The 15,540-nt window shown below is 35.1% G+C and overlaps 1 protein-coding gene across 2 annotated transcripts; it reads right to left on the bottom strand.

Moving 5' to 3' along the window:
• Positions 1-1,502: 1,502 nt before the first annotated feature.
• LOC18435690 (mediator of RNA polymerase II transcription subunit 7a) lies at positions 1,503-15,161 on the bottom strand. Of its 2 annotated transcripts, XR_002281155.2 has the most exons (7): positions 14,029-15,161; positions 5,903-6,057; positions 5,567-5,636; positions 4,166-4,332; positions 4,009-4,082; positions 2,092-2,381; positions 1,503-1,846 (listed from the first exon to the last, which is right to left on the bottom strand). XR_002281155.2 is itself a non-coding variant. In XM_020668115.2 (6 exons), exons 2-6 carry the CDS (start codon positions 6,038-6,040, stop codon positions 2,315-2,317), a joined length of 516 nt encoding a protein of 171 aa, XP_020523774.1. In that variant the 5' UTR covers positions 6,041-6,057; positions 14,029-14,453; the 3' UTR covers positions 1,503-2,314. The 2 variants fall into 2 exon arrangements, 1 of the variants encoding a protein (XP_020523774.1); XM_020668115.2 differs by having other exon boundaries at positions 1,503-2,381; positions 14,029-14,453.
• Positions 15,162-15,540: the final 379 nt, after the last annotated feature.

Genomic DNA, 15,540 nt, shown 5'->3' with positions numbered 1-15,540 from the left:
GTGGTTTCATTCCTTGAAATCTTTGTGATCGCCTTAAAATATATTTTCATATTTAATTATAAAATTTAAAACTTAACAAATAGTATAAATCGAACAGATCTATCAAAACTTGAAAATAGATGGTCCAAAATGCGTGGCAAGATGCACTATCCAAAACTTGAAATCCATTTTTTTCTCATGCTCATGCATCTTGGTATCAAGATGATTTGAGGATATTTGAGCATCAAAACAACCTCTTTTAGTGAATTTTTTGAGGTGGGCCCTAATTGATTGTTTAGAGCCTCAGCTCTATATAAACTTTTTCCATTTCTTAACATGCCATCCCTATACCATATATCATAAAGTTCTTTATATTGCCCATAATTCAAAGAAAGCCATTCCTTTGTGACAGAATACATCATGTTTGATCTTGGTATCATTGAGAATACTGGATTCGATTTAACAAATGTCACATCTTAAACAATATTGGGTAAGAAATTATTTATTTGTTTGGAGAAAAGTCAATATCTTAGTCTAGATTCTTGCTAAGGCCGAAATGGAACCCCAAAATATCCTCCTGGCCGGGACCAACCAGCAAAATTTGATAAAATTTGATAAAACCAGTGCAAACTAGTGCAAAATTTGACCAACCAGCAAAATTTGATAAAACCAGTGCAAACTATCTTTATTTAAACTGAAATGGAAAACTATCGAGACCATTCTCTTCAAGGTTAGAAGCAAAAATTAAAAATTAAACTTGTCCTATCCAATTTCCCACAAATAGAAACTTAAGAATAAAAAAAAAAGGACATAAAAGGTTCCAAACTCGACAAAAAGGGATATGTAGGGGTGAACAACAAAATTTTTAAAAAAGAAACTAACAATAAGAAAATAACCGACATGAAATTCGGCCATGAGAACAGGGGCTACTTAAGAGATTACATACAACGTAGAAAAATCTATGACACCAGATGTACCATTAGACAGTTAGGTTACGGTGCGTAATTTCTCCACACAAGATCCAAGAACAATTTTCTCAAACTTTGAGCGACATCAATTGTACAGCCCTAACCATTAGAAGTGATTGTGATCATTTTGTACCAAAGATAAACAATATTATTATAGAATTTACCATTAACTAAAAAGAGATTGTATACTATAAGACCATTTATCTTTATTACAAGGAAGTCATAATTACTCATAACCATTATATGTTAAATTGGATGGCTTGAGATGTACCATGAAGTTAGAGAATTTTTTTGTTTTGGACTTTTAAGTCTAATCAATGATACTCTTCAGACAATTATAATTTTAACCTCCTCGTACCAAAAGTGAATAGTCTCTTTATATATTTTTCTAACTAAAATACTTTTTGTTGTCTTTATTCTTTTCTGCCTCCAGCTTAAGCCTCTCATGCAAAAAGAAAAATAGGCCTCATGAGGTCCCTCATGAACCCAACAGATTGGCCCGAGGCATTTTGTGTGTGCGTGTGCATGCATGTAGAATACAATGGCCGTTCAATATTTCATCAGACAAGACAATCTTATCCCATCTCAACTGCATTAGCAACCGTACAAGTTCAACTCTAACAATCAGAAGAAAATGTATGATCACAACTACAATGAAGTATCTCTCATGCTGATTTTTTTCTTTGTTTGGTATAATGTTTACACCAAAACAGGCAAGCAACATCCATCAAGTTGAACAAGTCATCAAATAGGCTCTCCATTTGAAATGGGGGTGAGTGGGCAGTTAGGTTTTACACAACAAAGCACTTGGCTGTCTAAAGGTACCTTTCAAACCTTTGAAATTGTGAATTGGTAAAGACCAAGTACCCAGTCTTCATTATAAAACCACCCCAAAGATGCTGAAATCATAGTACCACAAGATGTTAAAATATTCATATCTGTCTATTTCTCAACTGAAATTCCAGAAAAAGCAAAGAGCAACAAAAATTGTATGAGAGAGACAGAAAGCACGAAAGAAGGCTCGACTCGGGAAGTCTACCTCTAGAGGGATGACAACATGCAGTTCATGTTGAACATAAATTTTTTTATGTTCAAATGAAATTCCAGGTAAAGTAAAAGCAATGACAACTAAGAGAGAGAGTACCAAAGAAGTGATGACTTCAGAAGCCTGCCTCTAGAGAGAGAACATTGAGCGCAAGTATAACTTTGGACCCATGAACCTGGTCTCTGTTCTTTCATCTTTGATTATGGTGACTGATAACTTTACAGAGGAAACAAGCTCAAGTGGGTAGTGGCTACGCAAAATCCATCTTAATATAGAACATGGATAATAGGTAACTGGCAAATATAGTTATCAGAAATACGGTTCAAGGCAAGTGTCCATCTAGGGTTTCAAGAGATTCTTTGAGCAGCTGCTGTGCTTCTTCTCTTCTTCTGAACACCCAAGTGAAAAAGCAAGAAACAGCGACAAAAAGAAATATGTATTAGAAACTGGAAAATCTAAAAAAATAAGGGGGAGGGGGGGAGGGGAAGAGGACTATATGCTGAATCCTGAATTTTCTCCCGACTTTCAGTTCGTGGAGAGATGGATTCTACGAATTTGTACAGAAAGCAAGGTAATAGACGATACAATGAAAGAAATCACACATTAGTTCCAAGAGATCTTATCAAACATGAGGAGCAAAGAAATAGTAAGCAGTGAAAAGGTAAACACATATTAAATAAAATGAGAACCCAAAAATAAAAATCTTGATTAAAGAGACAGAAGGAGAGTAAAAAGAGTGCCATAGAGTCTCCTATGTTTTGATAAAATACTTGTTTAAGGGTGAAGTTTCTCTGACTCAATCCTCATACACAAAAGAATCCAAGGACCACCAAATGGATCACAACTCAAAATCAGGTCGGTCCTTGGCATGAAAGGCCCGTATACAAACAAAATACCATGAAAATCAGGTTTATTTAGGGTGCATTAATCTTTAAGCATAGACCAACTAAGAAATAGAACAAGAGGGCTATGAGGCTCGAGAAGATTTTTGGGAATTCAATCTTTTTAGAGATAGCATCAGATAATGAATGATCCACTACTTTTCTATCTGTAGCACGATACCTGCATTTAATTAAAAAACATGAAAAATTTAACAATGCCCAGCCGACCTCAGTCCATTTTATCCACAAATACTAATGACCAAGTTTTAAATATTTTAAAATTGTCATCGAACTCACACAACCATACACATCATCTGAGTCAAAAATCCCTCAAGTTGAATGAGTTTTAAGTAGGGAAAATGTAGCATATAGTTTGAACTTTTAAAAAGACTATTCAGAACCACTTACTATTGTCTTTTCACTTGTCAGTTTCTTAGAACGAAGCTGTAAATGTGTAAAATCAGAGTCCATTGGGACATCATCGTCCAATGAGATGATGGACGGCAATGGAGAGTGAGTGGGACTCACTGGAACAAAGATTGACACCATCGGCTTGTCCCACTCTCCATCCTCCATTACTTCACTTGACAGCAACTATCAAATGGAGTGGAGTTTTGACATGGTCCTTTGGATTATACTACGCTTCAAAGTTCAGACATGTTAACATACATAGTTACTATTACGATTAGGTGCATATGTTAATGTTAACATATGTACTAACATATATTCCAATATAACAAGCAGAAGATCATGCATCAGGTCATTTTATAAAACTAAGTTCTATTTTTAGTGGGAATCTAAAATTCAAGTCATGTCACAAAGTTCACTCAAACAATCTGGCGCTATTTCCATTTATATCTGCAAAAGGAGTAACACTGGGCTCAAAGATATTTCGCTCAAAGGAAACAAAGCCACAGTGTTATATGCTTCTAAATGCTAATCACAAAAAAAGAAATTTTATCGATTCCAATAATTCAATGGGCAATAATTAATGCAATTCCCATTAAATTTATAAATAAGAGAATAATCCATTGCAATTCTCTGCACATGACAACCAGTTAATGCTAACAGCATAAAGCAAGGGAGATTCTACGGATGTTTTCAAAGAGTAAGAAGAATTAAAAACATGAAATACCTCTTAATATCTTCCACTGCTTGCTTACGACATTGTATTTGAAGTTCTAAAATGTGAATTAGTGTAGCTCTGGCCTGTTCAAAAGGTTAAAATATCAGCCATAAGGAAAGGGAAAAAATGAAGGAATCTGTCCAATACATTGAACCAAAATATTCACTTGGTGAGGACGCAAAGAATTGAGGAGATGGTGCAAGTTCCGAAAAATAAGAGATATCTCTTCCACTCTCCGTGCATACTGAGATGGTCGCTCAACAAGCACATCTGCAAGTTCCAAGAGATGAAGCTGCAACTCTCGGTTCAGCGCTCTCAGTTCCTTCTTGTAATCTGTGCCACAAGCAGTCATACATATACATTAATTCTTTTTCATAAATTCTTATCAATTTTTTTTTTTTTTGGATTTTAATTCTTATCATTTCTTTTACTTTTAATACTTTGAAAGAGAAGGAATTGGCAGAGATCATAACCTTTTGTCCATCACAGAAGCATTCAATTGCTAACAGGGCTGCCAACCGAGCCAGGCCTAGCAGCCAGCAGGGTTTGGGCCATACTTTAAGCCAGCAAACCAAGCTCGGGAATGCATTTTCAGCCCGAACATTTTTCAGGCTAGGCTAAACGGCGAGAAAATCAGTTTACATTTATATATAATTAGCATAATTTATTACACCACCAAAAATAGGCCCACAACAGGCCCAGTCCGCCACAATATTTTTTGTGGTCGGGCTGGGCCAGTCTTGAGCCTCAATGATATAAATCGGGCTGGGCCCAGGTCACAAGTTGTGGTTTATTTTCAGGCAGGATGCACCCTCTCTTGCCTGGCCCGTTGCCAGCTCTAATCACCAATAATATGTTAAAGAGAAAATCTAATCAAAGAGACCAAAACCAAGATATGCAATAATGCATGCCAATGCAGTATAGCTGATATCCTTAATACATTGCAATGCAGTACTATAATTCCGCTACAAGTCAACAATCGTAAACTTGTTTGTTACTGGAGCATCACACAAGGGAAATCAAATAAATGGAGTCGAACTTTTACTCAAAAATAATAAATGGAAAGGAACCCTAGAGGAAGATAGCAAGTAGAGAGTGCATAAAGCTATGAGACTATGGGGAACACGTCCTGGATAAGTATCTCTCTTCTCCCAGAGTGGAATAGAAGAATACTGTTCATGCTATGTCCATGGATGCAGTTGATAAGACAGCACAGAAACAATCAAAATATGTGGGATAAAGTCAAATTGATGGTATTGACTATTGAGAAGCTGAATGCGAAGAAGTTGCGCATTTAAAAGGCTCCAATGCTAGGTACAAGTGTTGTGGAAAACACACAGGAAATTGGTATTGAATAAAAGGTTTGGAAACTCTATAATCTTTGGTAATAAAGTTTCCAGAGCACCGTTAATATGTAGGATTGAAATGATTCATAAATCCCAAATGTAACTAGAACACCATTAAGACTTATAAATAAAGGAGATATCCCAGAGAACGTTTGAGCTAGCTCTTGTGATCATGCAAACCACTCCAACAAATAAAATAAAAAATGAAAGGGAAGTCATACCAATGTTTGGCCCCTTAGGATATAACTGGCGAACTCCTTGTTCTTCCAAACTTGGAAGCACGTCATCAGTCTAAGAACCAAAATGATGAATATTAGTGAGCATCAAAATTCAGCTAGGTCAAAATTCCAAATGCACATTGAAACCTTCCACGTAAATGCAAATAATGAAATCAACTCAAACAAAAGCTACATTTCCCAGAAATGAAAGAGGACAGACATTCACATAGAGATGCAAATGGGGAAGTCAACCCAGTAACTTTTAAATATATAGCAGCATATCAATAATGAAATACTCAAAGAGGGGGACTTGAAATAAAATAGACAACCAAACACTACCGTATAAGTTGCGCCATATAAAGTGTAAGTTCCATCAATAGGAGGCGGTGGCTCCGGTGCTGACTTTGGATCCTCAATATAATCTTTATAAAGCCTGTAGAACGGAGGTGGCGGCGGGTATGCTGAAGTGGCAGCCATTCATCCGAAAATCGTATCTACAAAAATTTCAACAAAAAGAATGATTATCGAAATATTATTAATAGGAAAAGTCTTCCCAACGCCTATAGGCGAAAATGAACAGTGATTTTGCCTATGTTCATCACCATCCAAAGTTCATCGCACAGTTACGATTGTCCAGTAGTGTTTCATTTTTCATTTTTTTTCCTATAAATCGGAATGATCTGAAATTTGGAGCGTGTATACATCTTAGTGAGGTGCACCGAATAAAAATATGAAAACAATATTTTGTAAAATTTTAATTGATTAAAATACCCCCGTAAATTTTTCAAGGGTATTTTGGTCAATTTATATTTTAGGAATTATTTTAAAATTTTTTTATTAGATTCTCCTATTTTTGATGAACACACACTCCAAATTTCAGATCATTCCGATTTGTAGAAAAAAATGACATTTGAAACACTACCGGACAACTGTGACCGTGCGATGAACTTTGGACGGTGATGACCATAGGCGAATCACTGTTCATTTTCGCCTATTGGCGTTGCGTAGTGTTTTCCTTAATAATATATTGGAGAAACAATATTACATTTTGAAAATAATAATTGAAAGATAACACTACAAATAGTAGTTCAAGAACTACGAGCACCCTATATGCGTTAAAAGCCAAGGTATGTTATTAAAGATAATCATAAATAAATCAGGGGTTTATATCATTGTTTCAAAAAGCGCTAGGCTGCACCTAGGCGGCCATGGGGGTCCAGGCCGCCCAGCGCCTAAGCGGCCTAGGTTCTGGCCTTTGATAAAGGGACTCATGGTGTGATTGAGGGTATGGCCATAATCCCAGTTAAAAAAAAAAGATAGAAGTCGAGAAGAGAATTTTGATAATCCATAAGACCATAATCCATACTTTCATACAATGCTAAAACAGTAAAACCATACAAGCATACACTGATAGTCTGATACATTGTAGACTGCACACACAAAAGTTAGATAGTAGAACTAGAAACTAAAAATAAGAAAAAGAAAATATATAGAAATTCAGAAAATATATAGAAATTCAAAAAATATACAGTCTAGAACACAATAGTCAACACTCAACAGTCAACACTCAACACTAAGAGTCTTCACTCTTCAGTCATCATCATCATCATCAGAAATAATAGGGTAAGCTTCATCATATGCATCAGAATCGAGGCCATCATCATCAGAGTCATTTCCCTCTTCAATATAACGCTTGTCCTCCTCTGTTTCTGTTGAATCTGCCTCTTCCTCCTCCTCTTCTTCTGCCTCCCTCTTACTAGTATGTGCAGATGAGGCCCTAGGAGTCTTAGCTGCTCTACACTTTTCTATCCTTTTGTGCTTCTCTAAACTCAAATATTGTATAATTTCCTCTCTGATAGTCTCAAGAACATTTTTACACAAGGCAACATCCCCCTTAATACCGGTAAGGTGTCTTTTAAACCGGTAAATGCCCCCATTAGTATCCTTTCCACAATAATTATATTTAATACAATTTTTGTCATTCGGATTCGGATTATAACTATACTTCCAATCCGGATTACCACTTCTAGATGAACCTGGATACTTCCACAAAACAAGGCTCATTTTCATCATTTTCTTGTTCTTTTAAATTCAGAAGTTGTCTAATCTCATCCCGAATAGCTTCAGGAACTTTTTTACAAGAAGCAACATTCCCTTTAATACCGGCAAGATGTTTCTTGAATCGGTTAATACCCCCATATCTTTTTCACAAAAATTACACCTTATACAATTTTTATCAGTTGGTTTTGAGTTATAACCATAGTTCTAACCTGGATCACTACTTCTAAAAGTAGCAGAAATAGACCTATTCAAATGACAAGGATTTTGTTCCTGTTTTTGTTTTACAGAACTCATATATTGCTTAATCTCCTATCTGATAGCTTCAAGAACATTTTTACAAAGGGCAACATCCCCTTTAATACCGCCAAGATGTTTATTAAACCGCTTTATTCCCCCTTTCGGACCTTTTTCACAAAAATTGGATTTGGCATTTGGATTCGGGTTACATTCACATTTTCAACCCGGATCTCCACTTCGACTAGATCCTAAAGAAGACATCTCAAAATAAAATAAACAATCTAAAAAATAATTTTTTGCACTTACTTTGAATGCTCGAACTCCAAACTCCTACCTCTGAGATGTTTTCTGGTGCAAAAATAATAAAAACACCTTCTAATAGGACTATAAAACTCCAAAATTAAATCAAATCTACCTGAGTGATGTTTGGATCTGTTTTCCGTAACTTTGAAAAGATCCAATGAAAGTCACAAAATTTAGTTTGCTTGAGGTTTCGTTCTCTCTAAAAGGGTTCTTATGGGTTTAAGTTCGAAATGAACCTAAAACCCATCCTTCAAACCCTTTATATTTCAAAAACAATCAATACAACGAAAAAAAAAAAAATCCGCCCCTAGGCGATTTCCATACCGCCTAGGTGGCCGCCCAGGGACTGCCGCCTAGGCCTGGGCGATGTGCCCAGGTCTTCTGGACCACCTAGGCGAGCCTAGACGCTGAGCGGTCCACTTTTTTGAACACTAGTTTATGTTATTAAGGCACACTTGTACTTGTCTACCCAAATGCAAAAATGGGAGCAAAAGCATAAAAGCATGGAACTCCACACTATTGCACCAGGATCCTCTGATCCTCGGTGCATTAAGAGTGAGAATCAAAGGATCCTAGTGAAAGTTGATCAAAATATCCTGGTGAAATATGACAAGGTCAACAAAAGGCGAATAATTTATTTTCAAAAAATCGTTAAATAACGAATACGATGGGAACACAATGTAAGGAGGAACCTTTGACATAAATGACGGTGGAGGCCATAGTTACATTTGCAGGATTAAGATATTTGAAGTGAAAGAAGCTTTGAAAAACATGAAGATATGAAAAGCTTTAGGGTCAGATGGTATCCTGATAGAGATTTGAGAGTGCATCGGGGTAAATTGATATATCCTGGCTTACCAAGTTGTTCAACAAGGTGTTGAGAACAAAGAAAGTATCAGACAAATATAAAAAAAGTACAACAATAACTATTTACAAGAACAAGGGAAGCATATTGAATTGTACGAACTATCGAAGAACTAAACTTATGAACTAGACTATGAAGTTGTGGGTGAGAGTAGTTGAGCAACGACTAAGGCATGAAACAATTGTATCAAAAAATCAATGTAGTATTATGCCAGGGAGGTCAACTATCTAAGCCATTTTCCTACTTAGACAACTAACTCAAAAGTTTAGGGCGAAGATAAAAGACCTCCAAATGGTCTTTATTGATTTAGAGAAAGCATATGATATGGTAACTAGAGAATTTGGTGGGTGTTGGAAAAACAAGGAGTCACTAGAGGCTCTATTGACATAGCAAGAGATATGTATGAGGGAGCGATAATTAGTGTGCGAACAACCAGTAAGCGACAAGTGAGCTCTCAATGACAATGGGCATACATCAGGAGTCAGCGTTGAGCCCATATCTCTTTATTTTGGTTATAGATGAGTTAACCAGGCACCTACAGTATGAGGTACCATAATGTATGTTGTTCGCAAACGATATAGTTTGATCGATGATACTAGAGGCAACATTCACACAAAGTCAGAGCGTTGGAGGGATACTCTAGAATCTAAACGTTTTAAAATTAGCCGGACTCAAACATAATATATAAAATGCAAGTTTAGTAATAATAGGAGTAGAAACGGGGATGTACTTAAAATTAATGGTCAATAAATACCTAAAAGAGATTGTTTCCAATATCCGGGTCAATAATCAAAAAAATAGAGAAATTGAGGAAAATGTCACACATAGAATTAGAGCTAGGTAGGCGAAGTGGAAATGTGCATTTGGAGTTTTATGTGATTGTGGCCTTACCATTAGACTGAAGGGGAAGTTCTATAGGATGACTATAAGACCAGCCATGCTTTATGGGATGCAATGTTGAGTGGTCAAGAAACAACATATCCATAGGATAAGCATAGTTGAGATGAGGGTGTTGAGAAGGATAAGTGGAAAAATAAGAAATGATAGAATTCAAAATGAATACAGATGACGGAACTTAAGTGTGACTTCAACAGGCGATAAGATGAAGAAAAGCAGACTTAAGTGGGATGGCCATGTGCAACGTAGATCTAATACAATACCGGTTAGGAAGTGTGATTTGGTTAAGGTAGAAAGCTCTAAATAGGCAAGGGGAAAGCACAAAAGAACATCAATAGAAGTAATGAGAAAAGATATAGTGATTTTTAATCTTACTGAAGGCATAGCCCTTGATAAAATGGATGAACAATATTCATGTAGCCAACCCCATATAATTGGGATAAGGCTTGGATTATGATGATGACAATTGATAAATTCAAAGTGGCATGTTCACCGAATATGATTTGTATCTAACAAACATCAACCCAGCAATTCCATTGCTTTTTTAAATATGATCATTTTTTAAGGGAATTTTATTGAAATACCCATGAGAGATGAACTATTTAATATTTTAACCATATCATTTAATTTAATTTCAAAATATCTATCAAAAGACACATGATCATGAGTTGGAATAGTTACAAATGTGTAAAATGCTGAATACTGCATCAGGGTATTTTGATAAAATTTTCTTTTTAAGAAAATGAAAAAAAGAGAACTCAAATAACCTAGAACTCTAGAAGTTAGAACATGTATATATGTCAAAGAACCACATGATCTTCAAAATGTCCCCAGCAAGCACTTCAAGTTGAAAGCATATATAAAATTGCAAAAGACACGAATAAAACTACTAAAAAAAACATGTGTAAAGATCCCTACCATTGAAAACTTGATGTACGCATATTCTTAACAATTTTATTCATAATTATTTAGAAAAGAAAAAGAGAAAAACACCTCTCTCTTTCAAGTGGCCTGTAAGCTTATTCTAAAATCTGATAGGATTCCATTTCTTTCATATAATTGTTCTATGAGAACTCAGAGCATTTAGAAACAAAGACCAATAAACTCAATAATTCAATAATATTTCCACAGCAAAAGATAAAAAACAAATGAAATCCAAAATTAAGAAGCGCTAACTCAAATAAGAGACAAGCATACCACAAAAAAAATGAACTAGCTATCCCCAAAATAGGTCACAAAAAACCTAAGATGGAGTCTAATATACCAAAAAGAAAGCATAACCAAACTATGAACACCTGAAATTCCTAGCCCTAGAAATCTTGATAGCAAGCAAACTTGGGCATACCTTGAGTACGAGATATAAGATCCCTTTGCTGAATCCAAATATGCACAATTCCGAAGAATACAGAGAGAGGGATTTTGAAGAATGGGAAGTGGCAATTGTGATGAGAGAGAGATGGGAAATGGCTACTAGGACTTATTATAATTGGAAGCAAGTTTAAATTGGAAGTTCTTAAGTTCCGTGAACTTAAGAAGTTCCTGGTTTTTGTGTTTGATAACCTCCCTGGGAAGTTAAGAAGTTCTTGGTCTATGTGTTTGATAATCTCCTGGGAAGCTAAAGAAGAACTGGGTATCTGTATTGGATTTGAGAAAAGACTGGTTTTCATCCCATTGGCAAGAGTTACATTTTTCATATGTCCACCACTAAAACCAGATGATAGATCTCAAATAATAGAGTTACACTACCAAATATTTTATAGGAATAAAGATCTCAAATAATAGATCCCTTCAAAATGGAGAAGTAAATTATCAAATCAACAATGAGAAATCAAAGACTAGTCATGAAAGTAGAGATAATCATGACCAATTTACACGCATGATGCATCAATATATGAAACAAAAGACTACAAAAGGTTGATAAAGCCACATTCACTAGTTATACAAATGCATAAGATATTAAGGCCACAAGTGTAAGAAACAAATATAACCAATACTCAGAAAATTCCATCACACCAGCACCAATATTGTGCCCTATATTTTAAGCACAAATATGCATGAACACCTAATCAACCGAAACATCAGGTTGCAACCTTATACTGTTGAAGTAAGTTATACCTAAAAAATCCTACAGTGGAGAGTGTTCCGGCATAGAAAAACCCACCAGATGATCATCTAGACCTTGAGATGAATCGATATGAAGGAAAAAAAAAAAAAGAATTCCAAGTCAAAAAACTAGCATATCTTGTAGCAGGTTATCTGGACTGTCAATTTTTACGATTTTCAAGTATTTCTTGATCGGCTCAATCTATATCATTTTTTAATTTAAAATTATATAGTTGAGGATGAAAAGAGATTTTGAAGCCATAATAAAGTTTTCGAGACTGAAACGACATCTCTATCTAATAAATATAAGGAGGCAACCTTATACAAACCTCACCCTCTTTTATATTCTAGTAACTAAACTCCAGCTTCAAAAAACAAAATTTTGAACGTTGTGACACACACAAGCTATCAAATTTTACATTGGATGGTTATAAATAATTATGATCATCATATACACAATTGTAACACATATTTACATGACAAGAAATTGACTGAAAAATAACAAATTTGTTACTAGTTTTCTATTGTAAAAAAATGCATCACTAAGAAATTATGCTCATATACTTTATCAACATGTAGAGCTCAAGAATGATAAATTTCTTCCAAAAAATAGATCAAAACAATGCAAGTAACATCCATAGCCCATTTTGTTACATTCCTTTGATGCAACAGCAACATGTATCTATGTGTGGTGTTAATCTATTACACACAGCATGTGATCATCTCTACATTGATAAATTTGGTCAAGATATGATTCAATTACATCAAGAGAGATGATGGTCAATTAAACTTAAGATGAACACCTCAAAATCAAATAAAAAAACTAAGAAAAAGTCCTTCATTGCATTAAACAATATATTTCTTTTCAAATGTGCCTAAGAAGATATTATTTATGGTTAGTTCAGGCACTGCAAATGACTTTAACTGTAAAGGAAATTGCTATATCATTTTGAGAAATGGAAAGGGAATCAAAATGAATATCAGGTAAGAATAAAAGCCCAAGCTGGACTGGGAACTGGTTTTCCAGTAAAATCTGTCCAATAGAATAAAAAATCTAAGATGGGGAAGTGTCAGCAAAAGCTCTTGCGATGGATGCCTTTGTCGCAAAAACTCGAGCATGTAGTTGAAAGAAAGGTAAAGTTTAAAACTTTATAAGCTTTCCAAATTAGATATGTAGTTTGTACCAAATTCTGATCCCAAAATCTCATCTACACTTGAAGATAGATCAAATAGCATTTGAAAATTACAACAAAAAGCAAGTACAATCAATATACCACATTTGCATGGACAGTTTCAAAAAGGCCATACTGGAGTTTCCGTATTGATAGATTCATGGAACATTAAACATTCATAATTTACCAAGGAGAATTCACATCCAATACACAGAAGCTACATCAGTGAATTCATCATAGAAGCACTCGCATAAGATTTCAAAACCACTCGCATAAGATTTCAAAACCAACCCAATATTTCAATTTCACAATACTTCAATTTCACCAACACACACATGTGTGCGTGATGTAAGAGAGAGAGAAAGAGCATGGTTATTTCTAAGCATTGAGCAAATTATATATTATACCCATTAATCAACAGCCATGGAAAGAGAAGCCCAAAGTACAGCAACATTTGGAGAAATGAACAAAAATCAAATGATCCATGATCAAAGAAAACGACCCCAAATAATCGAATAGAAACACTACGTTCCAGCAAACATTAAACACTTTAGGGCATTTCATAAGCAAGTAACATCCATTTCCCATTTGCAAATGGTGAGAAAATAACAGAGAGAAGAGAGAAAAAAAAAAACTAAGAAGACCCAAATTGAGAGTCAACAGAGAGGAAAAACCCCACAAAAAACTTGTACCCTAAAATCATGGGGTATAAGAGCTCTACGCTTCAAGAGCTCAGAACAAACACAAAGATCAATAATAAGAGCCTTTTGCTTCAAGAGCTCAAGAACAAACACAATGATCAATAACAGAGAGAACAACGTGCATACCTCAGGATCAATGGCAAGGATCACAGGTTTGCCTGAGATAATGGCGTGCTGGGCTGGCTCAGCGGCGAGATGAGAAGTTGTGAAAAGAGGGGCGCTCAACGGTGTGGATGCTCCGCGGCGCAGAGAGGAGTGCTCAGGTGGGTGCTCAGCCGGGGGGGTGCTCCAGGTTATCGAATGAGGAGGAATTTTAGAGCTTCCTATTTTAGGTTCCGACCTTTGGGTCAGAACTTGTTTTTACACAGAGGTGTGGGAAGAAAAACTTTGGATTTGGCGTTTTCATTTTTATCAAACGAGAAAGGTTGAGAAGTTCTCAAACAAGCCACTTCCTATTATCAAACACGCTCTAAATTTGAGGGAGAGAGAGGGTTTGATCGTATGGGTTCCTACACGTATGGATGCGATCGTAACTGATCATTCATGCGCGCGCGCTGGATCGCATGACTATATATATAGGGTCCAAAAAGTGTAAAGCACCCATTTTAAAAATACATGTAAGTTGGTGTTCCATTTAAAAATAATACAAACTAACGGTTCAAATGTTTTCTTACTAGAAATTTTATTTCAAGTTTTTAAAATTTATTTATTTTTCATATTCATGATTTCCAGGTTAGAGATTATATACACTTAAAAATTAAGTCAAAAAATCCAAAAAATAGATTTATTAATAAGCCCACATTTCTACTTATACAGGCTTGGCCGCATAGAAACCGGGTCCTTAAAAATAAATGGCGATTAAAATATTTTTTTATTTTATCCCTACTGGGATGCAGTTTGTATAGAGCCTAGGCCCTAAACAATCAAATTAGAGCCTACTTTCAAATAGTATCAAGAAATGTGGTTTCAATACTGAAAATCAGTGTGATAGCCTTAGAATATATTTTCAAATTTATTTATAAAGTTTAAAGCTTCAAAAACAGTGTAGATTTATTAATAGGCTCGTATTTCTACATATGCAGGCTTGGCCGCATAGAAACCGGGTCCTTAAAACTATATGGCGATTAAAATATATTTTTATTTTATCTCTATTGGGGTGCAATTTGTATAGAGCCTAGGCCCTAAACAATCAAATTAGAGCCTACCGTCAAATAGTATTGAGAAATGTTGTTTCAATACTGAAAATCATTGTGATAGCCTTAAAATATATTTTCAAATTTATTTGTAAAGTTTAAAGCTTAAAAAACAGTGTAGATCGACAGATCTATGAAAATCTTGAAAATTGATGGTCCAAAAACATGTTACAAAATATACTATTTACAAAACTTGAAATCTATTTTTTTTCTCATGTCCATGCATCTTAATGTCGAGATGATCAATTTTAGGATATTTGGACCTCAAAACAACCTCTTCTAGTAAATATTTTGGGGTAGGTTCTAATTTAATTGTTTAGAGCCTCGGCTCTATATAAACTTTTCCCATATATATGGGGTAAAGCTCAATTTTGAATATTAAAAATAAATAAAATTTGTAAAACTACCCCTTATACTAGAGTATGGTTGCTATAAGGTTGCAATA

This window comes from Amborella trichopoda, chromosome 12 (assembly GCF_054954075.1).
Source record: "Amborella trichopoda isolate Santa Cruz 75 chromosome 12, AtrichopodaSantaCruz75HAP2 v2.0, whole genome shotgun sequence".
NCBI classification, from domain to species: domain Eukaryota; kingdom Viridiplantae; phylum Streptophyta; class Magnoliopsida; order Amborellales; family Amborellaceae; genus Amborella; species Amborella trichopoda.
This window is presented reverse-complemented; position numbering and strand designations above follow the sequence as displayed.

Excerpts from the sequence above, each read along its gene's own strand:
- LOC18435690 (XM_020668115.2), bottom strand. The coding sequence starts at position 6,040 with ATGGCTGCCACTTCAGCATACCCGCCGCCACCTCCGTTCTACAGGCTT. Across the intron at positions 4,333-5,566 it reads TCCTAAGGGGCCAAACATTG|ATTACAAGAAGGAACTGAGA; the intron begins GTATGACTTCCC and ends CTTGTGGCACAG. Across the intron at positions 4,083-4,165 it reads ATTCTTTGCGTCCTCACCAA|GCCAGAGCTACACTAATTCA; the intron begins GTGAATATTTTG and ends CCTTTTGAACAG.